Raw genomic sequence first — 25,258 nt, forward strand, 5'->3', positions numbered from 1 at the left:
ATCTCCCTTATTAAACCTAACATTAGGTTTTAAGAGGAGCCTTAAATAATGTGCCACTGCCTGTACTGGCAAAGTTGCTCCATGCTCCAGCTGCTCCTGCTCTGGGATTTATGGCCTTTCTCATGCCGTGCTGCCTGTGTTCAGATAGTGCTGGGTCACAGGCTGAGGCTGCTCCCAGCACCTAAAGCCTCAGTGCTGCTGCAGCCCCACACCAGCGCTCTGGAGCCCGGGGTGACTCCACTGCTGCACCGCAGCACCCACAGCGCTGCCCTGCAGCGCGATGGACCCCACTGGTGCATTTTACTGCCAGAGCAGTGGGGCTCGGGGCACGGAGCTGCCTGCTGCAGGCAGCTCTGCCCACATCCCTGCTCCTCTGGCGCGGGACACGGGCTGGGCACGGCTCTGCTGGGACAGCTGCGAGGCCCAGGGAGGGCAGCCACAGGGGAAGCGCATGCAGGGGAGTGGGGCCAGCCAGGAGTGCTGGGGAGGGTCTGGGGGCACGGTGGGGGTCAGCACAGCGGGTGGCAGCTCTTCCCTCCCTCCTCTGCCTTGGGAGCACCCGCCCATCCCCAAAGCATCCTTCCTCCTTCCCGGCACACCAGAGCTGGGAGCGCCGGTCGAGGCCGCCGGTGGGCGGCAGGGGCTCGGGGCTGCTCACGCACAGGGGCAGAAAATCGCGTTTAATCACACGGTGGAGGGTGACGGGCGGGGGTGCGGGGGAGCCGCGGGAGGGGGCCCCGCGCTGGGCAAGCCCGAGGCCAGAGCCCCCCGGGGCCAGAGAGGCGGGACGGGCCGGGCGGGCGGTGCCGGTGCCGCCCCGCGCAGCCCGCGCCGGTCCCGCAGCACCATCTCCCGGCCGCCGCACGCCGCTGCCCGCGCTCCGGCCCGGGCAGAGCCGTGTGCCCGCCGCTCCTGCCTTCCTTCCTCCCTGTCCGGATGCCAGCAGGCCCTGCTCCAGCACGGGCAGCGCTTCCACAGCACCCCAGACACGGGACTGAGCTCTGCCGCGGGGATCTCACACCAGCAGCCCCCCCTTCCAAGCCCTGGCTTCTCCAGCACCCAGGGAGACGGGGATCTGTGCTGGGGTCTTCCTGTCAGCAGTGACACTCTGCTGTGGCCAGGGGCTCTGCAAGGGCTCAGCAGGCCAGCAGCCACCCAGGTCATTGCATCACCTGGGCAGGAAGCAGGATGGGGCTCTGCTCCGTGTCCCCACGTGGGCGGCCAAGCCTTGCTCCACCAGGGCAGCCCTGTGCAGGTGACCAGACCAGGAGTTGTAGTGGTATTCCTGTGGGGCGGTCGTGCCATGGTCCATTGCAGCATCACATCATTTGCAGTCAGGCCAGATGCCAGATTTCCTCCCCAGCTGGAGAGGGGACAGAGGAGATGGTGCTGTCCAGTCTGTGCTCCTGTCGGGGGCAGTGCCCTGCGCCTTCACAGCATCTCCTGCTCCGAGATGCGGCTCTCCTTGCCATCCTCCTGGGCCACAGGCTGGCCCCTGAGTAGGGTCTCCTGCACAGGCAAGACATTCTCATCCTGCTCCGTGGGCTGCTGGGTATCTGGGTTCTCTCCGGGCTCCCCAGCCTCTATCTGCACAGGGGCAGGGGTCAGGGGCAGGCAGCTACATTCCCCCACTCTGCACCCACGTCTTTCCACAGGCTCCTGCTACACTCCCTTGCAGGCCAGAGTATGGGTCCCCCCCAAACGCTCAGCACTTGCCAGCAGCATCCTCTGGTTGCCCCAGCCCTTGCCCTGCCCCAGCCAGGCAGCCTAGCTCAGCCCCCAGCCCTCCTGCATTGCAAAGCCACAGCCCCTGCTGCTGCTGGCACATCCCCAGCCGTGCCCAGGCGGGATCCCAACCACTGCTGGAGGGGGCTCTAGGTAAACTCACCTCCTTTGGCACTCGTCGCCTGGAATCTGGATGGAAAGAGGGACAGAGAAGGCAATGTTCAGGGGGAAGTGCTCCTGCCCTGCAAGGAGCTTCCCGAGGTCAGAGCCAGGGCTGGTGCTGCTGCACCACAGGTCCTGCAGCTCACGTTATGCCTGCTGCCACTGCCAGGCTGGGCAGGCTGGGGGGCACAGCAGGAGCCAGAATGGACTCGTGGGGCACCAGTGCTGTCACCCAAGAGCTGGCCCAGCTCAGGCTGCAGCAGTGCCAACACACCTGCTCCCAAAGACAGAGCAGGACTCAGCAAACCCTGTACTGCTGATGTCCCCAGAGGAGCTTCCTCACTCTCAGCAGAGCTGCTGCTGTCCTCCCTGGCCCAACTCTCAGCCCTTTATGGCCCCTCCAGCCAAGGTTCTCCCTCCCTCGGCCAAGGCAGCAGCTCACGTGCTTTAGCCCCTCACCTGTGTGCACCAGGCAGTAGATGCAGACACCCACGAGGCATGTGACAACTGCAGCTGTGATGGGGATCAGCACTGACAGCGAGGAGCGCCTGCTGGACTCTGCAGGAGGACACAGGTCAGTGCGGCACCCATGGGACACGGGGTCATGCCCCAGCCCCACAGGGACCCCTCATGGAGACAGAGGCAGGGAGGCATCACACTGGCCATGCATTCAGGCCTTCCCCTCCCAAAAACACCACGCATGAGGCCAGCTCTTCTGAGTGCCACAGGAGCTGGAGCCCTGGGGTGCTCTGTGCACTGGACCAGCCCTGGGCAGCAGGCACTTACCACAGATCACATCCGAGGAGTTCGTCCCTTTCACCTTCACCACCAGCCCCTTTTCCTCACAGCTGCAGGGAAGAACAAGACCATGTAACCACAGCAGTAATCTCAGCGCAGGGAATAGCTGGGGCTGGGCAGGCACCCGAGCTGCCCCAAAACACATCCTGCTCTGAGCCCACCAAGCTCCAGTAGGGCGAGCAGGGGGACCCCCACCAACACAGCTGAAGGGGACAGCAGGTACACAGCTGGGTACCAACCCTGGGGCTTGGCCTGGAGTTGCTGAAACTGCTGAGGATGGGAACAAGTTTTGGGACAAGGCACAGGAAGGAGCAGACCTGTCCAGTCAGGGAAGCCCCCAGGGCTTGAGCACTGTAGCTATGACAGAAAAGCTAAGATGGGCTACAAGTGGCTCTGTGGGGAAGTAATTTCTGGGCATAGATAAAAGCAAAGTGAAATCCAATGGCTGACAGCTGAAGCAAGACTAATTCAGCTTGGAAATAAGGCTCATGTTTCTACCAGGAACTGCAATTAACCCTCAAGCAGCTTTCTAAAGAGAGGGATGACCTGCCAGTTCATGGAATCCTCAAAGCCAAACTCCCTATGGAGAGGGCTTGTGCTTTGGCTGATGACTACAGCCACAGAGAGCACTGGGAGGGAGAACCTGAACAGGGCATGGGGCATCCCCATAGATCCTGATCCCTTACTTCCAGCATGGATGACAGCATGGACACCCCTGAAGGGACAAGCAGTCTGTGCACAGAGCAAGGGACAGACACAAGTCCCTGAATGTCTGCCTCAACCTCAGCCAATGCTGTCCTGGACCACACCATGCTCCTAGCCCTGTTCCTCTTGCTCTGGCCCTACACCAGCCAGATGCTGTGTCCCTCAGAGACCAGCCCAGTCCCCAAGGCCACCAAGAAAACTGGCAGCAGAGGATGTGCTCACTGGGGCTGGTGTGAGGACATGGTCTGTACCCAAACAATACCTTGTCCAGGGGTGGCACGGCTCGGTTTTAGACGAGACGTTGGAGAAGGTGCCTTCTGCACAGGGCTCACAGGGGGATGACATCCTGTCCACGGCCTTGGCTGGAGAGGAGCACAGATGGCAGAAAGGTCAGCAGGGCTATGGGGGGTGAGGGCTGAGGGGGCAAGGGGCTGCAGAGTCCAGATGTGCAGCACGCCCCGTGGCAATGGCACTGCTCTCCCAAAGCCCTGCCACACTGGGGGAGCCCCCATTCCCTGAGGTCAGCACTGGCAAGGCTTCAGTCCTGTTGAGTGGGAACAGCTTGTCAGATTTACCTGCCACAAAGCCAGAGCCAAGCTGGCAAGGCTGGTTCTCCACGCAAGTCTGGCAGCTGATGTCAGAGCAGTGCGTGCCAGCCCGGCACTGGCACACCGTGTTGTGTGTTGCATTTCCTTTCACCTTCTCAATGAGGCCAGCATCTGGGCAGAGGGAACATGGACGAGGTGAGACACCAAGCAGGGGAGCCAGTCCCCCCAGGCTGGGGTCAGTGGTCAAGGGAGCCAGTCCCCCCAGTCCCCCCAGGCTGGGGTCAGTGGTCACAGGGAGCACTTACTGCCTTCACAGATATCATGAGGAGCACAGTGCTTCTCCTTGGTCCAGCTTGGCTGATAGTGCCCGCTCTCACAGGGGGCACAGACAGAGTCTTCTGTTTTATTGCACTCAGAGACCAGCTTTTCCCCTGCAATAGAGGCTGGTGAGGAAGGGGCAAGGGGGCTTTCCCTCTCTGCAGAACAGCACCTCTGCCAGCAGGACAGGGGAAGGCTGGCAGCTGTGGATGCCAGGACTGCTGCACTATTCTGCATGGAAGCCAGGGCTGAAGGAGTCAGCTCGCCTGATGACCACAAACACTGCAGGGGCCAGGTGGGGAGGGAGGGCTGTGGGGCCACTCCAGGGACTGGGAGATGACCTGACAGTGACAGCAGGAGCTGGCAAACACCATCACAATTTGCTAGTGTGAGCACTCTCCCCACAAAGCTGCCTTTGCCATGGGGTCCTGTCGCTGCAAGACCACAAACAGAACCAAGAGAGCTGTGACACATTTGGTGAGGCCCAAGGGATCTCCAAGACCACCCACAAGGTCCCAGCTGCTCTATCACTGAGATGACACAGGGAGGTGAAGCTGTCAGCATTGCTGGCAGTGAGGTGGAGGGGCTCCATCACACCAAGCCAAGCTTGCCCCGCTGTGCCCAGGCAGTAGGTCCTGGCACAGCCCAGTTGTGAGATCCCTAGGAAAAGGTTTCCATACCTGGCCGACACCGGTTGCAGCATCGGCCCTTGTAGACATACTGCTTATCAAAGCATGTTAGGGCATCAGCAGGTTCCCAGCACTGGAAGAAACAAGACCTGTGAATTCATATCCAACGCTCCTGCACCGCTGTGCTTCCACAGACACATCTGCTAACCTGCACCCTGAGGTGAAGGCTTCCCCACGCTGCTCTTCCCACACCTCCACTAACCACAGACCACAGCAGCCACCCACGCTGCCTGATGCCATCTGTGCTGTCTTTGAAGTGGGGTGGCAGTGATTCCGGCAGCATTGCTCCACATTTCCCCACGTTTCCTACCAGAATGTGATTGCACATCACCCTGTGCCCCTGCCAACAGTACGGCAGTACCTCACAGGGGGAGCAGTGATCACCAAGCTTTCACGCCCAGAGCACTGCCAGCCCCTTCCCAAGGCTGACACGCCGTCCCTGAGGGACAGGAAAGCCCCAGCCAAGCGCATCACCCGTGCAAACTTTGCCAGAGCCTGCCCTTGCTCCTCCTGGCAGGGGACTACCTGCACAGGGAAGGGTAAAAAGAGGCAGGGAATGAGCTCTCGGGCAAGACAGCGGGCAAGAGGGCACCCGGAGCACCGTTCCTCTCGCATAGCCGGCCCCTCGCTGCCCATCCCTGTATCCCGGCAGATGCGCCTGGCCATCCTGCGGAGCGGGACGGGGGCTCCGGCAGAGAGCGAGGCAGAGAGGGCCGGGCCGAGGGTGCCATGGACGAGCACCCAGCACGGCCGGGCACAGCCCACCCCCGTGGGCATCTCGAGCAGCCCCGGCGCGGGACAGCGACGAGGCTGCGGGGCCGAACCAGCCGCACGCACGCAACCGAGAAGTTAAAGGAGCGCCGGCAGCCGGTTCCAGCGTCCCGCCCGACTGGGGGTCCCGACCGAGGGTCCCGGGGCTCGCCGCTGCCCGTCCCTGCCCGTGGGGACCCCCGGGCCAGCGCAGGGCGGGGCTGGGCTGCCGGGCCCGCGCCACCGGAGGAAAGCGAAAGCGCGTGGGTAGAAGTCCTGCAGAGGATACCAGGCAGTCCAGGCAGCTCCTCCGCCCCGCCTGGGCCCCGACAGAGCGGCCCCACGGACCCGAGGCGGCAGCGCCGCCGGGTCCCGCTCTCGCCATCGCGCACAGCCCCGGGGCTCCCCGGACGGGGGGGTTCGCCGAGGGGACGGGCCGGAGCGGCGGGAGCGTGCCCCTTCCCGGAAAGCCCGGCGGGACACCGAGAGGGAGGGATCCCCTCCGCCTCTGCCCCCGTCCCGCTCCTGTCCCGCTCCCGGCCCCACTCACGCCCAGCATCGCCGCGCAGAGCAGTCCCCAAAGCCCCAGCCGGTTCATGGCGCTGCGCCCCGGCCGCCGCCGCCGCCCTCCTAAGAGCGCTCGGTCCGTTCCCGCCCAGGAAGGGGCGTTGGGCCGCCCTGGCCGGGGCTTCCCCGCCGGGCCCGGCTGCGGACCGCTCCCCGCCGGCTGCCCCGAGCCCCGCGCTGCCCGGAACAGCAGTCTGACCCCGATCCCGGTCACTGTCACAACCTGATCCTGATCCCTGTCCCTGTCACTGCCTGATCCCGGTCCCTATCCCTGTCCCAGTCTGATCCCGGTCCCTGTCCCAGTCCGATCCCGATACCGGTCCCTGTCACTGTCTGACCCCAATCCTGGTCCCGGTCCCTGTCCCGATTCCGATCCCAGTCCGATCCCGGTCCCGGTCCCGGTCCCGGTCCCGGTCCCGGTCCCGGTCCCGGAGGCGCTGCCCGGTTACCGAGCGGGCGGCCCCGCGTGTGCCCAGGTGCGGGCGCCGGGACGGGCGGTGCCCCGAGGCCCTTTCGGCAGAGCGCGGCTCCGCTCCGGGAGAGCTCCGCGCTCCCCGGCCCCTCTGCCTTCCGTGCCCGCTGTCTCTGCTCTGCCCCCGAACTTCACGAGACTTGTGTCGCGTTTCGCTTGTGGCAAATGAGCTGCAATATCCCGCTCCAGCAGTCCTGCTTCCTTGAAGCTGTAGCGCTATTAATAAACAACTCTGGTTTTAAATATAAGATTTTTAGAGAGATGTGGCTTTAATTAATTTCCAGAGGGTTTGTTGGCTCGTGAGGTGCTGTGGGCTGTCCTGTGGTAGGACCCGCAGTTGCTGAGCGGGGAATTGTCCCCTTTAAACTCCCCCCGTGCCTCTCTGGCTGCATTCGTACAACAGGGCTTAATGTGGCAATTAGGTGTTCACCTGATGTAGAGTGCCCAGAGTGCCCAGAGGTGGGACAACATTCAATTATTCTGGTCTCATGATCGCTAAATGGCCCTCAACTATGTAATCTGCTGCGTGGTAAATGATAAGAGGCAGTGAATTATCTTAGATGAGAGCTCTGATTTACTGATTGTTTTGAAGTGGGAAAATGGTTCTGTTTTTCTTAACGTGGAAAGTTGTTGCAGCCTCTTCCTCAGACACCCCCTGCTATCCCCACCCCTGAGGAACACAAACAGCTTCCTTCTTACAGCTTTTGGTCCTGAAAGGGAGGTGTCCTGCCAGCAGCTCCAGGCCAGTTTGACACCTGTTTGCTCTGTGTGCCTGTGCCCTGCATCCTGCTTCGGATGGGAACTTGGCCTGGACAGTGCCTTCCATGTTTTATTGCCTCTTATTCATTTTGAGGGAATTTTGAAAGCTTCTCTGCCCTCAGCTAATGAGAACTTGAGCTGCGATAGTGGAATAGGAGTCCAGTGCTTTTGTGTAAAAAAAATTAAAAAAGGGATTTGGTACTTCTTGTGGGGAAGATAAAACTCTGTGTGTGTGTGGACGAACTTGCAGGGGGATTGGGGCAAATATGATAGAGGAGATTAATTTTGTTGGATTCTGTTTGTTGGATTTGGGTTTTGTTTTCCTCACCCTGGTTCTGGCAGTTAATTTTAAAAAGTTGATTAGACAGGGACGTGTTCTCTGCAGGGTTTTCTAAAAAGGGGCAAGAGTGATGCAAATGTGAAGCTGATTGATCTTTAAAGGATAGATAAATAAATACATTTTTTGTCTCAGATCTGGAGTAGATGTATTTTTCATGGCAGTTAAATGTTGCAAAAGTATTCATATAGTCTTATCTATGTTGACATTTGATTTATTTATTTAGAGATGACTTTGAAATTGTATTTTACTCCAGGGTACTGTTAGGGAGTATCTTGGTTGTAGGCATTGCATGATTAAAAAGAGAAGTTTCTGTTGATACATTCAATTTCATCATCTTTCTTTTTCCAAGCTTCTTGCATGTTACAAACAGAAAATCCCATCCTGCATTCCTGTAGGTGAATGTTTAGGAAGTAGGACAACTTTATTAAATAATTTTCAAACTTTTAAGTTCACCTTGAAAGCTTCAGTGTTATTAATTTCTTTAAGCTTTATCTAATGGTGAATTTTAAACCAGAAAGTCTGAAGCTTGGGGATGGTGTTTTTTGTTAGCTTGGCAGTGTTTGTTATGTTATTATTATTTTTTTTCATTGGGGTGTTTTTTTTTAATTTGTTTGGGTGAGTTTGTGCAGTGAATGTTGCTGACTGCTCCAGCTGTGTGCAGGGGTGTGGGCTAAGGGAATGTGCTTTTTCTGCATGGGGGAGCTGAGCAAGGGTGCAGCATTCACCTGGGGGGGGTTGAATTCCCAGCTCTGGACCCGCCTGCTGTGGGAGCTGACATCTCCATGGGGACAAAGCTGTGCTGTCTGACAGAGATGCAGATAAGGACCTGTGCTTTCTGGGACTGGAAAGCTGAGATTTCACGTGTAGTGCAGTGATCAGGTGTGGTCACTTAGGGGTATTACAGCACTATTTCCTTATGCCTCATTCCAAGCCCTGCTGGAATATTTGGGTGCTGTTATGCAATGTTACAATGAGTGTTTCCTTTCAGCTTATTAAAATATTGCATAAATTTCAATATTTCTTATCAGTGGATTGAAGAACTAGATGTGACAACAATGGGCATGGTGAAAAGCTTAAAGTTAAGGAGTTTTAGTGGAAAATTAGTTTTATTTGTATCTTAGCTTGGAGTCAAACTGCTAAAACCTATCTGCAAAATGATTAGGTTTGCTACCTTTCAGTATTACAGAAAAGCTCAGCCAGAATGCTGCAGTGAGTGATTTTGCCTGACCTCTGTGTCCCTCGTATTGAGATTTCTCTGGAGTGAAGTTTGCGTCAAGCAGACCCAGTTGGCTTCTAGTCTGCAAAGCTGTTAAGTTTAATCTTGTTCCAGTTTAATTTTGATGTCATGGATTGAAATGATATGCATGGCCGTTTGTTTTTTTTTTTGCGAAGAGTTGGATTTGGAACGAAAGCAAAATGGCTCGAGGACGCAAGAGCAATAGCATCAAACAGAGCGACTTCACTAACAGCACCAATCCTCAGGATTTAGAGAGAAGACTTTTTGTCGGCAATTTGCCCACAGACCACATGACTCGTGAAGAAATGGAAGAGATATTTTCAAAATATGGCAAAATCAGGGGTTAGTATATTATCTTATGCCTTTCTGTGGCAGGGATTTCAGGGAGAAATATTGCTTCATGCTTGTCAAATGCTATTTGATGATGATGACAGGAGTGACCAATGTTGTTCCTAAATAGTGACCTTTTAATGATAATTTTCTCTGCCTGCATTTTGTCAGGAAGAGCAATTCCTTCAGCACAGCTCAAACATAATGCAAATATATCAGCTATGTTTTAGCTTTTAGGGTCGCAGTGTGATGTCACAATACTCTTTCATAGCCTCTAAATCAAATCTTGGTCACTTCACAGGCTGAATTTTGGTCACTGCCTTGTCAGAAGGAACTTGATCAGAGTCTTTGAGCTGTGCACTTTGATCCTGGTGGATTTGATTTTCCCAGGAAGCTTGCACAGTGGTGTCTGGGTAGCGTGCAGCTGGTGGGGTTAGCGCTGGCCGGGTGTGGGTCACACTGTCCGTGGTTGTAACCGGTCTTGCCCTGCTGTTAACTCTTGCAGCCCTCAGCATGTACCATGGCTATGGGTTCGTGCAGTATGACCGTCTAGAAGATGTCCAGGCCGCTCTGGACGGTGAGAAGGGTCGCCTTTATAAAGGGTATAGATTAGGTAAGGAAAATGCTCCTCGCTCTCCTGACCCCAGCATGCGTTCGGGAGAAAGGGTGCTGTTGTTTTAAAGCCCTCCTCAAAGGTCACAGTGTGACACTTGGCTGGCCTTAGTCTCAATCAATTTAAACAGAATGTGTTTGGCTCCTGAGTTCCTGTTGTGTGCTTCACCTGCCGTGTGGCTCACCTTGCTGCCTGGGTCTTACCTTGAATTTTTATGTGTTAGTCTTTGGAAAGCTCTGTTAGCCTTAAGAAAAGAGAAGAAACTGTGCAGCAAGTGAGCCCTGGAAAGGGATCACTGAATGTCCAGCACAGGGTTTAATAACATTTGTAAACCAAAACTGGGCTTCATCTTGACGTGCTCAGAGGAATTGGTCACAGTGCTTAGTGGCTGGTTGGCTAAGTAAACTTAGCTGGGATTTTGCACAAGTGGAGCCAGCCTTTAAGCAGTGCTATAAATACTGGGTGCTTTAAAAAGGGTATTTTCATAAAGATGAAGATAATTCTGCTAAATGTGCTGGAAGCAGACTTAAATGGACATGAATGGTTAGAAATCCACGAGTAATCTTTTAAATGCAAGAAAAAAATTACTTTCAAAGTAAGCCTATGATAATTTGAAGAAAAACAGTGTGACTTAAAAAAGAATGACAGGAGGAATAAATAGTAACCTGTGGGAAGGTGTATGTGCAGTAACAAATAGGAGCCTGAAGATGGAAATGAAGGCAAATAGACAAGAAGGGTAGAAGGATACAAGAAGAAATGATGTCCAGCATTATCCAAGTGTAAAGGCTTAAATAGGAGCAGCTTTGGCTGGTTCAGAAGCTAAGGCTAAATGACTGGCAATGATAAAATTTCTAATGAGAAGACCAGTTAATGTTTCTGCTGTTTGTTTTTGAAGTGGCAGGAGATGTGTTTAATGTGATTTCCATTTCAGTAGCAAAACCAAAAAGGTAAAACTGCAGCTACCAAATCTAGAGCTCTCAAAAGAATTAACGTCAGTGAGGCTCAGTGAACTACTGACCTGCCTAGTCTGTTACTGGTGTTTTTCCACAAGCCTTGGAAAACCAGGAGTTCCCAGGGAGCTGGTAGAGTGCTGCAGGTGAGCCAGTAGGCAGGATAAATGGAATGAGCCTGGCATCAGAGCCTGGGAACAAAGGGATTCTTTCACCTGACACTGATGAGAAGGCAATTGATTAATGTCCATCAAAATAAATCCTGTCTTAGTTACTCTTATGGTACTGCAGGCTCTAGGGCTGGAAGCAGCAGTGTTAGTGTACAGATTGCTGGAAGGTGTTTGACTTGATAAGAAACGAGTGCAGTTAAAAACAGCAGAGTTAAATGGATTTCAAGTGAATCTAGAATGGAATAGGTGTAACGTGATGGAATTTCTCAGTGCTTTGAGTGGTGGTCTAGAAAAACTGAGTCCTGGCCATACAGGGCTTTTATAAGTGACTTGGAGAGAAAAACATGTTTTTAAAAAAGGATGAAATAAAGAAGATTGAGGCACTGATGGTGAAAGGACCTGGAGTTCCTATCCTGGATGCAGACAGACCTGATTTAAGTGAAGCTGACAGGGAAGGTCTGCACCCAGCCAGAGTGCTTTGGTTGTCCTTGGCTGTGCAAAGCACAGGCGTGCAAGTAGGGGGGTTTTGATACCTGTGGGATTTTGCTGCTGGAAGAGTTTTGGTATGCCTGGTTCAAAAAGGATAATGCTGAATTGGAAAAGCCTTGAAAAAACCTGACAGAGGTTTAGAATTCAAGAACAAACCCAAGCAAAAATCTCAAGAGAAAGGAGTGATGTGATCTCTGTGTTACAGACAACCTGGGGTTCAGGGAGTTTTAGTGTAGTAGGCATAAGTGTGACAGTGCCTTAAATGTGAATAAAGACTTTTCTCTAACAGCAGAGTAATTGGCTTCTGGAGTAATTTATTTGATCTGTGGTGGTTTCTGTGCTCTGAAGACTTCTAAATTGGAATTAGATGTTTTGCTAAAAGATAAGCACTAGTTCAGTGCCACTGCTGCACTTGTGATAGATGGATTCCAGAAACTCCTGTCACCTATGTTTGTTCAGAAGTTTACACTGTGTGATTACAGTGGCCCTGTCATCTCAAAATCCTACAGGACAGAAGACTTTTTATTTGGGCTTTTTTTCCCGAAGTTTTGTCAGTGTTCAAATACTTAATTTGTAAATGCTGTTGGCATTAAATAAAATGTTACTAAATGTGTTTGTTTTGCACAAGAGAAGGATCCCTGTCAAAGTTTTTTTTTTTCTTCTACTAAAATATTTTTGTGGAGATCTAAATACTTTTTTTATTTGAAAGAAATGTATGATACTGAGTGTAAAAATCATAATAGGTTTCTTCAATGGCATCTTAAAACAGAAAATAAAAATAATCTTAAACCAAAGAAAGCAGCTAGTGTCTTGCTTAAAGATAACACTTGACTTTAAGGGGCAAAATTATCAACTAAAAAATGAATGCAAGGAGAACAGTTACTTCAGTTACGCAGTCTGAGTATTGAATACAATCATTAATAACACAGTGAGCTAAAAAGTTCTGGGAGAGTTTAACTCCAGTGTAGATTATACAAAGTATTTCCACAAATGCACAGTAGTCTTTTCATATCTTTAGTAGTAAAACTGCTTAGAGAATAAATGTCCTTCAGATGTAGTTTGTAACAGTAGACCCTGCAGCTGTATTTGGTCCTGGGGAGGTGCTTTGGGGTCCTGTGAGTGGTGTAATGCTGCAGTTGTAGTTAATGTTCAGATTGCACTTGCTTCTCTGCCCCATCTGAGAGGCAACATGCTGCTTGATTGACATCAAGAACAAAAATTAGACCTGATCCCTTAATTACAGTTTTAATCTTGAAAATAATGAAGGATAGTTTGGGATGTTACAGAAGATATTAAGGCTGAGTCTGCCTAAAGACATCACGACATGTGTATATTCTCATGCAAGAGCTTTGAAAGTGGTTAATGCAAATAACTTATCAGAAATGTTAATTGTTGATGGATTCTGGGGGAGCACATAGGGCCCGGATTTGGGTTGTTTCCTTTAAAGGTTCTCAGTAAAATGTCCAAAGTCACATTGCTGTTTGCTCTTGCCCCCCTCCAGTGCATTATTTCATCTCCAGTCAGCTGTCACGGGAGGCTTTGAGAACAGTGTGGGTCCCTGCCAGTTCTGGGCAACTTCACTTTTGTGGGTTGAGGACGAGATTCTGTTTCTTCACAGCTCTCTTCCTTCTTTGTGTTTCCCTTCATGGTGTTTTTCACAGAGATCCTCAGAAGCCAACCAGTTTTCAAATTTCCGATCTGTTGCCTTAGTCTGCATCACGTTAACAATGGTGTTTTGAATGCACCATGTTGAATTCCTAAGGAGCCTGTGTTCCAGGCCCCTGGATCCTTTTCTCAGTGCTGGGGGCCGTGCACCTTAACACTGCAGCAGTCTCTTGGAAGGCAGTTGCACGTGCCCCTTTGAGAACCCTTGGATTATTCCCAACAAGGGTATCGGCATGCTCCGTTGAACAGGACTGGCTGTGAACTTAAGACTGTGCTGGCCATCATTCCTTTCTCGGAGGTTTTCAGACTCTGCTTTTTCTCCTAGAGTCCATGAGTCGCTTTCTGCTCGCTCATAGACTGCAGAAGAAAGAGGTTCTCTTATGGAAGGAAGAGTCTGGATGTAGGCCTGAACATGCAGGGTTAAAACTTCACCCAAGCTGTCCACCCTATTTTGAAGTCAAAGAAATCCATGAAATTTTCATTATGTTGTACTATCTAAACTTAATAAAAAATTGTCAAAGTGACAATGTCTCTCTGCTGAATGGATTTCCTTGCACCATCTGGATGTTGTTGAGCTTAAGTTGCTTTCATTTGAATTGTGCTGATGATCTTTTTTTTGTTTCATAGCATTGAACAGATGGGTTGATTATTCTTTACAGATATTAATAAAGCAGTGGAAAGAAGAAATATGAATAAGGCTTCATCAAGGTCCAGTCCCACACGAAGGTAAAGTACCTGGAAGCAGTGAGTTATACTAGGAGTTCAGGCCTTTGGGGCATGAGCCCATCGGCCTGTGCTAAATGTCTGTGTCTCTTCCCTACTGCCACCTCCCCAATCCAGCAGTGATGCTCCAGCAGGAAAGTGTCTGCTCCACCTCTGAGAGCCCTTTAGGCTTGGGCACCTTGGGAGGCACAAGGGAAACCTTGTGTCTGCTGCCATTACTGCGGCCCAGCATTCAGTTTTGCAGCACAGGCTGTAAGAGACTTGGGAGGAAGAATACACTTGATGTTTGCTCCTGCCTCCAAGGATCAGAAGCCAAGACATCTAGAGAATGCCAAGGGGCTGCAGTGCTCCTAGTGCAGAGGATCTTGCGATTTTGCCTCTTCTGATGTTGAAAGCTTCCAATGCTGCCATGAGAGCTGGAAAAGAGCACTTGAGCAAAACATGAGACAGAGCAAATGTCTCTTGCACGGTCCTGTCTGCCCGTGTGGTTGTGTTAGCAGAGCCTGGAGCCAGGCCCCCTGTGCAGTCACCATTGTATTCTCCAGCTTCTCCTGGCTTCCCACCCTGCAGTGGGCACAGCACCTTCACCTCTTTCACCTCCTCTGTGTAGGCAGCCACAGGCAAGGGGAAAACATATGGACTGGCCTGTCACAGGAAGATGACTTCAATTTCCTTTCCACACAAAGGAAGCACACAAAGACATGCTGCAGTGTTGTTTGGTACAAGGTATCCAGCCTGTGTGCCTCTGCTGTAAAGCCTTCCATGAAAAAGCATGGTGCTTGCTGGACTTGAAGGTAATTGAGGTGCCACGTGTAGTGTGCTTTACTAGCTTGAACTGTTAAATTACCAAAAATGAGGGAAAAGTGCAACTAGCAAGACATCTACACCATTTAAAAAAAAGGGGAAAAAAAGCAAAAAGCAAAAAAAAAAGGCAGAGAATGAGTAGCTGCAATTCTTGGCACCATCTAGGATTTTTATGCACTGCACTTAAGCCTACATAGGGCCAAATGTGCTTGCAGAGATCAGCATGTGGGCATCAGGCCCAAGAAGTGCTGGGGTTCCTGTGGCAGACGCAGCAAGTCTTTGGCCTGGAGTGTGCTTGGTGCTGGTGGGAGGACCCTGGGGGTATGTGAGCAGCAGGCACTGATGGCTCATCTTTGGCCTCAGTGCCACCCGTGCTGCAGCACTGCAGGGGTGCAGGTCAGCCGTCTGTACCATGAGCATTGATCCTTGGACTGCACTGCAGAGGGACAAGCACAGGCACTGATGCCATGGGCATTGCAAACTGTCATCCTGCATGTGTACAAGAGCAGGTGCCTGTGCTGCAGTCCTAAGGAGCACTGGACATGACTGAACAGCAGCCAAAGGCTTTGGTGCCACTGTGACACACTTGGATTTCAGCTGGCACTACACCATGGCCATCACATGTGGTTAGCACCAGGTCCCAAGCAGCACTGTGGGCACAGGTGGCAGTGGGGTCACAGTCATCAAGTCGTGGGCATGGCTGTGATCAGTGGACTCTGGAGCACGCTGTGGCCTGGGAACAGCAGCTGCCAGTGCTGCAGAGCCCCACGCTGCGCCGCACACAGCGGCGCTGCGCCAGCAGGGCCGAGTCCCAAGCAGATGCAGGCAGTGGTGCTGATGCTGCAGGAGCCAGGCCATGGTGATTGAGGTGTGGAAGCTGTGCCTTTGTGCTTCTGTCTCCCTCGAGCAGGGCAGCCATGTGGGCACAAGAGCTGAGGCTACCTGTGCCACATCTCTACTTCTGTCGCAGTTGTGCGTTCTTCATTCCGGATCTGTTTGTCTCTGCGGAAAATGAATGTGGCCTCTTCTGGTCACCTCCACTCCAGCTGGAATAAATGTCATATGCCAAACAATTCCCCTGCATCTGGTTGTTTTGCTAAATGGTCTCACAGCTATGGAAAGATCAGTTACTTCATATCCATTAGGGCAAGTCAGGAGTTTCCCCTGAGCTTCCGCCATCATTCATTGTAGGTTTTGCGGGAAGGGGGCTATTATGTATCTGTCACAGGATGGGATTTCAATACAGATCACAAACAAAAAGTGGATTTATACGTCCAAGAAGCTGAAGGACTTTACACCTGGCTGTTTGCAAATTCATTATGTCACTTAGAGGATGAGACTATATATGCTCTTGGTGGCATCTCTAATTTGTCCCAAAATCTGGTTTGTATCTGACATGCAAACAGAGAATGCCAGCACTCTTATGTGTTCCCAGCACAGCTGGGTGTCTGACACCAAAATCCATGCACAGACTGCTCTTCCATCTCATTCCTGTCACTCTGCCTGACACCAAACTCGGGCTCATCTGACTCGTTCTCTCCAGGTGATCTCTATGTGACTGCACTGCAGTGGATGCAGACTTAGGTTCTGCTTGTCTTTCATAAACTAGATTAGGCTGTTTGAGGACTGTAAAAGTCATGTCAAGTATGGGAAATAAAGATTCAAAAAGCTGGGGTTTTTTTCCTGATGGTTGTCACTATTGGGGAAAAAACAGTCCGAACACATGAAGCTCCAACGTTTCTCTGCAAGATTTTTTTTAAGGCTTTGTTTTGACTACAGTGAAGTTATAGTGTTCTCTGGAAAACAGAATGCAACCTGGAAAACATCCTATCGCTATGGGAAAAGATGAAGACTGGAGCATTATTCTTCCTTGCCTCTGAAGACTGCAATATAAAGTCTGAATGAGATAGATCATTCAGATCCAACAGAGAAGCCTTTTGTGGCCACTGAGGATGCTGGTTGGGTTTAGTACCCTTTTAACCAGGGCATTATAAGCATAAAGCTGGCTTTCTACAGAAACTGTCCCTCAAATCCAGGAGAAGGCCATAGCTGTCTTTGCCTTCTGTCAGCAACGCAAACACAGCCTCAGCATGGAGCCTGCACTGTCTTTCCTCACAAGCTGCTCCTTTTTTAATCATATGCCAATAACATTACTTCAGGTGTTCTGCTGTCATTCATGAGCGAATTTAATGGATCCCTTGAACACTCCTGGCTATTGCATATATGTGGGTATTGGCCTACATCACCTTGAATTGTCTCAAAGAATTTGCCAGACATGATTGATAGATCATCTATGGCTGATGCTGGAGGTCGGAGGCCTTAAAATGATGGTTTCTGAAGTGCCTGTTCACTTCACCTGCAGGTGCTCTACACTTAGTGCTCCATTAAGGAGCTTTCTGGGTCTTGTTTGGCTGTGCTGAACATTCTCCAGACTGCTTCAAAATACGACTTTTGGTCAATGTTTGTTGTTGTGGGGTAAGAGGGAGGATTCAGCTGCTATGAAAGGTGACTTTGGCACCTCAGGTAAGATATGTAAGGGTGACTGTACTCGTATTATTAGCAGGCTAATGGAATTTCCCTGGTGTTTTCCTCAGAGAGCAATATGCCTACGGGGATGGCCGAGATGCCAGGCGTGACCGCTCCCCTCTTCGGGGAAGCCCACGGAGAGACCCCCGAGATGGCAGGGATGGCAGGAACGGGCGAGATGCCAGAGACGCTCGAGACATTCGAGCTAGAGACATGCGTGATGCCAGAGACCACAGGGACCCACGGGACCTGCGAGACCCACGGGATATCAGGGATCCAAGGGACTTGAGGGACCCACGTGATGTTAGAGACCTTCGTGACCCACGGGAGCCACTGTATGATCGATACAGGGATCCACGGGATATGAGAAGTGCACGAGATGTGAGGGATCCACGGGATATGAGAGACCCTCGGGACCCTTTGTACAGGTAAACTCTCCAAGATCCTATTTGCCAAAGTAATGTTTTTATGGCATTTCTGACACAATTGTTTGAGTGGTGTCAGGCGTTTAAGGAAATCACCCTTGGCTGGAGACAGTTGGGTGCTGATCTGTGTCTTGTGAGGAGCAGATGGGTACCTCAGAAATTGAACGTGGGGGAGGTCTGGGTGTGATGCTTTGGCCAAAGTCGCTGCCTGAGATGGTGCTGCAGGAAACCATTGCTGCTTCTGAATGTTGCAGACGAGACGAGTCTTACGACCGTTACCTGCGCCTTGACGACTACTACCGGCGCAAGGACGACTCCTACTACGACCGCTACAAGGAGCCCGAGGGTGAGTACCTGCACCACTTCAGAGGAGGGGTGCCATGGTGCCACAGTGCCACAGTTGTGCTGCTCCGTGCCCCTCTGAGCAGGTGTGAAGGGTGTCACTCGTCCCTGTGCTCATTTCAGACCGCCTGAAGCGCGAGGAGCGGCGCCGCGAGGAGCTGTACCGTCAGTACTATGAGGAAATCAAGCGGCGTTTTGATGCAGAGAGACCCGTGGATTGTTCTGTGATAGTGGTGAATAAACAGACAAAGTAAGAAAGTAGTTATAATCAGTTTTATTATTGCATGGTAGAAGAGGATGGATTTAAACTTAGTCCTGCCTTGAGGCTGTTTGTCTTACAGGCTGCTCTTGAGGAGTGTGGCTTTAGAGTCCCCAGGAAGCTACAGCTCCAGTTTTTTTTCTGGGAATATATGCTGCTGAGATGAGGAAATGTATCTTGTGCTTTGCTTGTATTTCCCTCTTGTAATCTATTGCAGTACCTTCTCCTGATACTTTTATACCTACTCTCCATACAAGCCTACCATTTCAACAGGTTGTAGGGGCCTGTACTTGTTTTTCATGGGTAGCATGATATGGAACTTAGGAATATGTGCCAACCAGGTGACAGTACAGAGCAGGGGTCAGGGTGGATTGGGGGTGTTAGTCCAGAGCTCCTGCTGGATTGGTTCCTAGGGCAGACACCAGTCATTGCCATTATTCCAATGTGCAAGAAGCACAAAATCACTGCTGAAGGCAATCAGGGACGGTATCAAAAGCAGGTATAAGCAGTAACCAGGGTGATCTCCTGTGGCTGGCTGAGCACTTCCTGAGTTCACAGGGCAGACACTCTGTTGGGAACAGGAGGTACACCTGGCACAGTAGTAGAAGGCTTTAACAATGTCACCAGTCTCATGTCTGTATCTTTACAATTAAATATACTAAAGAATAGTAAATATGTAAATAAATCACAGACCTGGCTTGTAATATGAAGAAAAATGTTTGTCAGGGGAAAGTTAAAGCTCTGTTTCCTTATCCTTTCAGAGAAAAGATCAAGAGTTGCTTTTCTTTAACTTTGCTGTACATGTGGGGCAGAAAGAGACAGCTGGCACTTTGCCTTCTCTGCTGGTAGAAAATGCAGAGGAAATGGAAACAGGAGAAGCAGTGAAACTAGAAATAAACTTCTGATGGAGTTGATTACCTATTGGAACAAAACTTGAGAGGAAATTTTAGATCCTTTATCCCCTGGTGGCTAAAATTCTTTGGAAGATATTCTAAAAGACCACAAGTTATTGTGCTTGACTCAAGAATATTTTTTATGTGCCAGAGGATCAGCTTAGTATCCCAAGAATCATTTTGGTCTGTAATGGCTACAAACCTTAAGAGCTGGAGCTGTTCATAAATCTTGTATTGAAGCTGTACTGTATATATACATATATATATATATATATATATATATATATATAGTACTGATGTCACCTGCTATAGACCTGTTGAAAGATGACTCCTGAATGCCTTAGATACAGTCATTTGACTTCAAAGCTCTTAAAAAGATGGTTGAAGGGGAGACAGTTTTAATCACCATTACAGACTTCACCTCCAAAGACAATAAAATTACCCTCTTTCTTGAGGTGTGGGTGCACACAGAGTGAATTTGTCAGACTTTTTGTGCAGTCGGTATTGCAGGTTTGGTTCTAAGTAAAGTAAGCTTAAAAAAAAAACCCTGGCAATTCAAGCTCAGCCTTCTGAGCTGTGTTTTGTGCTTGAATGGGGAAGGCTGTAGGACAGGGTATACAGGAGCAGTGGATCCAGAGATGCTGTTTTGGTAGTGGGTTAGGGCAGAAAGCAACTAGTAGAAAAGAGAAGGCCAATAAGGAATGAGGCACATGTGAACAGTTGAGATACTGAACAAAGCAGGAATAAATGAGTTCAGTAGGTTGGCTTCTCTGCTCTGTATCCCTTGGAACTCTGCTGGTGGAAATTCCTTCCCCTAATGAATTCAGTTGAAACACATTTATGTGTAAACAAATTTGTAATAGTGTAAATCCCTTTGCAAACACTCTGTTTCTCAGCTCAGCTAAGGCTTGATTTGTAATTTATTTTGGTTGAACTGAAATGACTGATTCAGATCAGAATAAGGGCTTTTATATTGCTATAATGGGATTGCTTTAGTACTGTCCTGGTAAACGTCATGAAGCTGGGCAAGTAATCAGAAAAGCGAATCTGGGATGGTGGAGAGGGTGCAGTGCCAAGGTTTCTGTTCCTGTGTGTGACTGGTTTGTTAAATGCTGCCTTTGCTTTGTGGCAGGGAGTACGCAGAGTCCGTGGGGCGGAAGGTGCGGGACCTGGGCATGGTGGTGGACCTGATCTTCCTCAACACAGAGATGTCACTGACACAAGCTCTGGACGATGTGAGCAGGGGAGGGTCTCCTTTCGCCATTGTCATCACCCAGCAGCACCAAGTTCACCGTTCTTGCACTGTTAACATCATGTTTGGCACCCCACAAGGTACTGAGGTCTCAGCTGGCTGGGAGTTGTGTGGTCACTCTGAACCTTTCTTTCAGGCACAACCACATAGAGCAAAGTGCATTCTTGCTGTCACATAAGTAGTCATAAATTACTTGACACCATGTCATAAATGTGAATATCATTATTTAAAAGCTTCTGTAATACTGTGTTTGCCCCTTGTCAAAAGGAATGTCTAATTCCTGCCAAGAGGAAATCTCATCTGTGTTCTTGGCTCCTAACACTGCCAGCCTTTGCAGTGTTGGGGCAAGTCATGGACCCCAGAGCTGCACTGCTCTGGGAGATCTCTGAATAATACCAGCCCAACCTCACTCTACCACTTGTTGCTCTCAGAAAGAGCATGTTGGGAATGTGGCAAATTAAAGGACAGATTTTAAAATCAAATGTGATTTAATAAGGATTTGGTAATGGTAGAGGTTTGATAATGAAACTGGGAAGAGTTATAAAAAGATAAAACTACAAAGTGTTATGAAAAGATAGATCTACAAAGTGTTTGGGTATACAGGCTCCACCTTCTTAGCACCTTTACACTTGTCACATCGCTTTCCATCACAAGGTGTGACTTGGTTGTTGCATGAGGGTGGGTGTAGGTACTAAAAATGCCTTGTCAAAATGTGATTGGGGAAAGCAGGTGTTGCTCTGATCATAGCAACATGTAACATTCATGAAATCTGTCAACACAGGTGACTGGTTTGACCACAGCTGAGCTTTCAAAGGTTATTTCTCCCTTACTGTGTTCCCAAGTAATGTTCTGTGAGTTCATATGGGAGGGGAAACCTCTGAGTGCACAGTCAGAGCTTGGTGCATGCTCACTGACTGGAGAAGCCCAGTTTCCTTTAACATCAGATGCAGATGTGATAGGAGAGCTCCCTCATTTCCTGCAGACACACAGCTCACACACATTGTCACTGGGCTTCCCACTACCCTTGGTTTTAATTCTCAACTTCTTTGGTTTAACACCTGTTAAACCTTTGGCAGGAGGCCAAAGCTTCTTTTCTTCACTGGATCTGCTGGTGTATCAGAGATGGGAACCCCAGTCATTAGCTCATCCACAGCTCATTCCAGAGATTAGAAATGGTCCCTTCAACTGCTGCTGGCCACCTTTGCATGCATGTTTGTTTCAGGGAACTCTTTCACAGTTGTCGTTGTGCAAAGCCTAATGTTCAAATTAATCCAAGTTTTCTGTTAGGAGGAAAAGGCTTGCAGGATTTGATGTTCTGCAGGTGTTAAAAGGACCCTGCCCAAAGCTTTGGGCACTTTTGGGAAGGTAAAGGCTCTTTTGATCTCCCAGACTAACTCTGTGTTCAGGTGACTGTTTATGTGGGAGTTGGAAATAATGACCTCAAAACCCACCATTGAAATTGCCCATTACTCATTTTATTACAGAAGAATTTTGATGGCTGCTTGTTGCCTGAAGAGTGTTGAATGTGGGCAGCCATGTGACACTGAGCCAGTGCAGCTCCCTCCCCAGCTGCACGGGCACATGAGATGTTAAGGCACTGGCAGCACAGAAACAAACGTATTCCCATGGCTGTCCTCCTCTGGGAAGCATACAGCCTTCAGAGGGCAAATTTTGGATCTGTCCCAGGGTTTAGCAGTAAAATGACTGGGACCATCTCATCTCGGAGAACTGAGGATTTATGTGAGAGGTAGAGGGAGCTGCTTTCCTTTTAACTGGTGAGAGACAAGAAAGACATTTCTGGGCTGAGCCCTCAGCTGTGGAAGGAAAGGCTGGCCTTGCTGGCTGATAGCCATGGGCCTTCTGTTGGCTTTGAAAATGTAATTGTTCCCGTGTGCCTGGGAAGTTCCCAAGTGTGCACTCACACTCCCTGAGCAGTGCCTGCTGCTGACGGGGCTGTGCTGGCAGGCACAGGAACAGCACCTCCATCAGAGTCACTTTGGGTCACTCAGAGCTTTTCTTCCTTTTCCTCCTTGTTGCAGAGCACCGCAACATGCCCCAGGCTGATGCCATGGTGCTGGTGGCAAGGAATTACGAGCGCTACAAGACAGAGTCCCGGGAGAAGGAGCGGGAGGAGATCGCCCGGCAGGCTGCCAAGATGGCAGACGAAGCTATTCTGCAGGAGCGGGAGCGCCCACCCCCCATGGAGGAGGGTGTCAGAGGAGGTCACCCTCCCGGGATCCAAACTCTCTTGAACCTGCTGGCAGACAATCGCTATGTGACTGCTGAGGAGATAGATAAAGTCATTAATTACCTGAGAGACCGGAAGGAACGCTTGCTGCGGGGCAGCACTGACTCTCTGCAGGGTAAGTCCCACAGCCCCAGACAGACTTTACTGCGTGGTTTGTGGTCCTCAGGGCTGGGACAGGAAAAGAGTCCTGGGACTGCAGAGGAGTTTGGGAGCATAATATCCTCATATAGTACCTCATTTTACTGAGATGGATGTGTCGTTGCATGCCGTGAGACAATTCAGAGTATTCATGTGGAAGACCTTTTATGCTGGATTCTCTTAGGGCAACAGCAGGACTGCCATAACTGGTTGGGCTGCTATGCTCAGTTCTCTGGAGTGGTTTGGGTTCCCAGAGCTGTGCAGCTGTGATCTGAGGGTGGATGTTTACTGATGCTGTGTCTTTGATAGCTGTTTCATTAGTTTTCTTTAGGTGTCCCTTCAAAAGCATTTGCAGAGCTTTAACCACCTTTCCTTTCTTTCCCAGCACCCATATCAAGACAGCCTTTGGGGGCACCTTCAGGATCATCACTGGGTAGTCAGTCCAACCTTCCAAGTTCTCAGGCTCATCAGAGTTCACAGCCTCTGGTCTCTACTCCTTCTGTTCCAGTGACCTCTTCTACTCCTCAGCAGGAGCTTCAAGCAAAAATCCTCAGTCTCTTCAACAGCGGGGCGGCGGCAGCAGCAGCTGCTGTGGCAAACAGCGGTCCTGCAGCCTCTGCAGGCTCTGCAGGCAGCACTCCCAACCAGAACTTTGCTAACCTGGCCAGCGGGCAGCCCCGGCCAGCACAGATCAATGCTGGAAATATAAACCAGGCTCAGCAGAGATTGCAGACTCCAAACACGCAGCTTCCTACTCTGCCGGGCCCTTCGAGAAACGCAGGTCCGAGACCCGGAGCTCCTGCACAGCCTCAGCCGCTCTATGGTCAGCACCAAACCCGCCTCCCTGCGCCTGGCAATGTGCCTGCCCAAAGGCCGGTGTCTTCTGGTATCAACTTTGACAACCCCAGTGTACAGAAAGCCTTGGACACCCTTATCCAGAGTGGTCCTGCACTCTCCCACCTTGTGAGCCAAACCGTGGCCCAGGGGCGAGCGGGGTCCTCAGCCCAGCAACCGATGGGTGCCTACCAGCGACACTATTAGAGCTGAGCTGTTGGACCCATTCCCCTTCCCTTTGCCATTCCATACTTATAGCTGTTAAAGAATTCTCCCATCCTTGACCGGGGACAGATGCCCTGGACGTGCATGTCCTCTCCACTCTGGCGAGAGCATACCCCCTGCAGCATTGCTGCCAACGGTTGCTGGCGCTGCCCTCCCTCTCCTTGGTCTGGTTAGCAGTGTTTGGAGCAGAATGCTCAGTTTTCTCCAAGGCACGATGTGCTGAACTGTGTTGGATCATTGGTTGTCTTGTCCCATCCCAGAAGCTGCCGCAGCATCAGTCCTACTGCATTTTCCTTACTCCCAGCACCTGGTGCACCTTCCCATTGAGGTGCAGTCTGGGCTCACTGGTAGGTCTCGGTGTAGTTTTGGATCATCAGTTTTGATGAATTAGGGGACTGGACAGAGCAGCAAACTGACGAGCCTTGGACACCCACCAGTGTGGAATGGGCACTATTTTTCTTTGGATTTCTTTTTTTTTTTTTTTTTTAATAGCATATAAGCCATTTGGAAAGTCCAGTGATAGTGCTGGCAGCCAAAATCATGAAGCACATGCCTGACCACTGCTCAGTAACCAGGACTGTGCAGTCTGTCCACAGCTGGCCTGCCCTGTCCAGGCAGAGAGGCCGGTGTTCCTGACCACTCACAGAGACTGGCAGCTGTGGGCTGAGCACACATCTGCCACACAAGAACTTCCAGCCAAGGCAGAGATTTCAAACGGTCTGTCAATTTTCCTACAGTGAGTAATCAGTGTTAAGATCAACCTGGTAAATTTGATGTGTAAATTTCCTTTCCTTACAGTCTTTGGCATGTTGTTAGCTGCAGCCACACTGATGTGCTGCTGGCTCTCCCTGGGAATGCCTGTCACCAGGTATTGGGGACAGTGCTGCTCTATCAGACCTGTTGCTATTGATGGATGTTTGGTCCATCTGAGGAGGAGAGGCAGTGCCAAGATGTTAATACCATAATTTTAAATGTTTTTTCAACATTTTGGTAGCTGCAGCAGACAGTGGAGTGGTAAATCAGGCAGTGATTCCTCACTGTGTTTTTACTGGGAACATACTTTGATACCAGAACACAAAACATCACTTAGCTGTGTGGTCCTTCCCCATCATGGCCTTCTTGGAGTCTGTGGGCTTCCTGCAGGGAACTGTGAGATACTAAGAAAGCAGTGGATTGAAGCAGAGGATTTTCTTTGTCCCAGGTGGTTTGTGTTGTAGCATTTCTTTTATCTCTGTGCTGTTAAAAAAAAAGACATTACTTTCTAATAAAAAATCAGAAAAATTTCTTGTTTCATTTTTTGAC

At 50.5% G+C, this 25,258-nt stretch overlaps 2 protein-coding genes across 4 annotated transcripts; one reads left to right on the top strand and one right to left on the bottom strand.

Moving 5' to 3' along the window:
• Positions 1-825: 825 nt before the first annotated feature.
• CD40 (CD40 molecule) lies at positions 826-6,392 on the bottom strand. Of its 2 annotated transcripts, none has more exons than XM_039699784.1 (9): positions 6,246-6,392; positions 4,937-5,018; positions 4,244-4,369; positions 3,966-4,109; positions 3,653-3,752; positions 2,674-2,735; positions 2,347-2,445; positions 1,889-1,914; positions 826-1,509 (listed from the first exon to the last, which is right to left on the bottom strand). In XM_039699784.1, the coding sequence occupies exons 1-9, from the start codon at positions 6,291-6,293 to the stop codon at positions 1,432-1,434; spliced, it is 765 nt and encodes a 254-aa protein (XP_039555718.1). In that variant the 5' UTR covers positions 6,294-6,392; the 3' UTR covers positions 826-1,431. The 2 variants fall into 2 exon arrangements, with proteins under 2 accessions (XP_039555718.1, XP_039555717.1); XM_039699783.1 differs by having other exon boundaries at positions 826-1,587; positions 6,246-6,391.
• NCOA5 (nuclear receptor coactivator 5) lies at positions 5,105-25,239 on the top strand. 2 transcript variants are annotated; one of them, XM_039699780.1, is made up of 10 exons: positions 5,105-6,142; positions 9,226-9,412; positions 9,906-10,013; positions 13,947-14,013; positions 17,409-17,768; positions 18,020-18,111; positions 18,231-18,357; positions 20,392-20,591; positions 22,551-22,874; positions 23,283-25,239. In XM_039699780.1, exons 1-10 carry the CDS (start codon positions 5,675-5,677, stop codon positions 23,936-23,938), a joined length of 2,589 nt encoding a protein of 862 aa, XP_039555714.1. In that variant the 5' UTR covers positions 5,105-5,674; the 3' UTR covers positions 23,939-25,239. The 2 variants fall into 2 exon arrangements, with proteins under 2 accessions (XP_039555714.1, XP_039555715.1); XM_039699781.1 differs by lacking the exons at positions 5,105-6,142; positions 9,226-9,412; positions 13,947-14,013 and having other exon boundaries at positions 9,922-10,013.
• Positions 25,240-25,258: the final 19 nt, after the last annotated feature.

The sequence above is a fragment of the Passer montanus genome, unplaced genomic scaffold, assembly GCF_014805655.1.
Source record: "Passer montanus isolate IOZ18808 unplaced genomic scaffold, ASM1480565v1 scaffold139, whole genome shotgun sequence".
NCBI classification, from domain to species: domain Eukaryota; kingdom Metazoa; phylum Chordata; class Aves; order Passeriformes; family Passeridae; genus Passer; species Passer montanus.

Coding starts and splice junctions, on each gene's coding strand:
- CD40 (XM_039699783.1), bottom strand. CDS start 6,293: ATGAACCGGCTGGGGCTTTGGGGACTGCTCTGCGCGGCGATGCTGGGC. Junction 3,753..3,965: donor TGGCTCTGGCTTTGTGGCAG/GTAAATCTGACA, acceptor GCTCCTCTCCAG/CCAAGGCCGTGGACAGGATG. Junction 1,915..2,346: donor CTACTGCCTGGTGCACACAG/GTGAGGGGCTAA, acceptor CTTTCCATCCAG/ATTCCAGGCGACGAGTGCCA.
- NCOA5 (XM_039699780.1), top strand. CDS start 5,675: ATGGACGAGCACCCAGCACGGCCGGGCACAGCCCACCCCCGTGGGCAT. Junction 18,112..18,230: donor CCGCTACAAGGAGCCCGAGG/GTGAGTACCTGC, acceptor TGCTCATTTCAG/ACCGCCTGAAGCGCGAGGAG. Junction 18,358..20,391: donor GTGGTGAATAAACAGACAAA/GTAAGAAAGTAG, acceptor GCTTTGTGGCAG/GGAGTACGCAGAGTCCGTGG.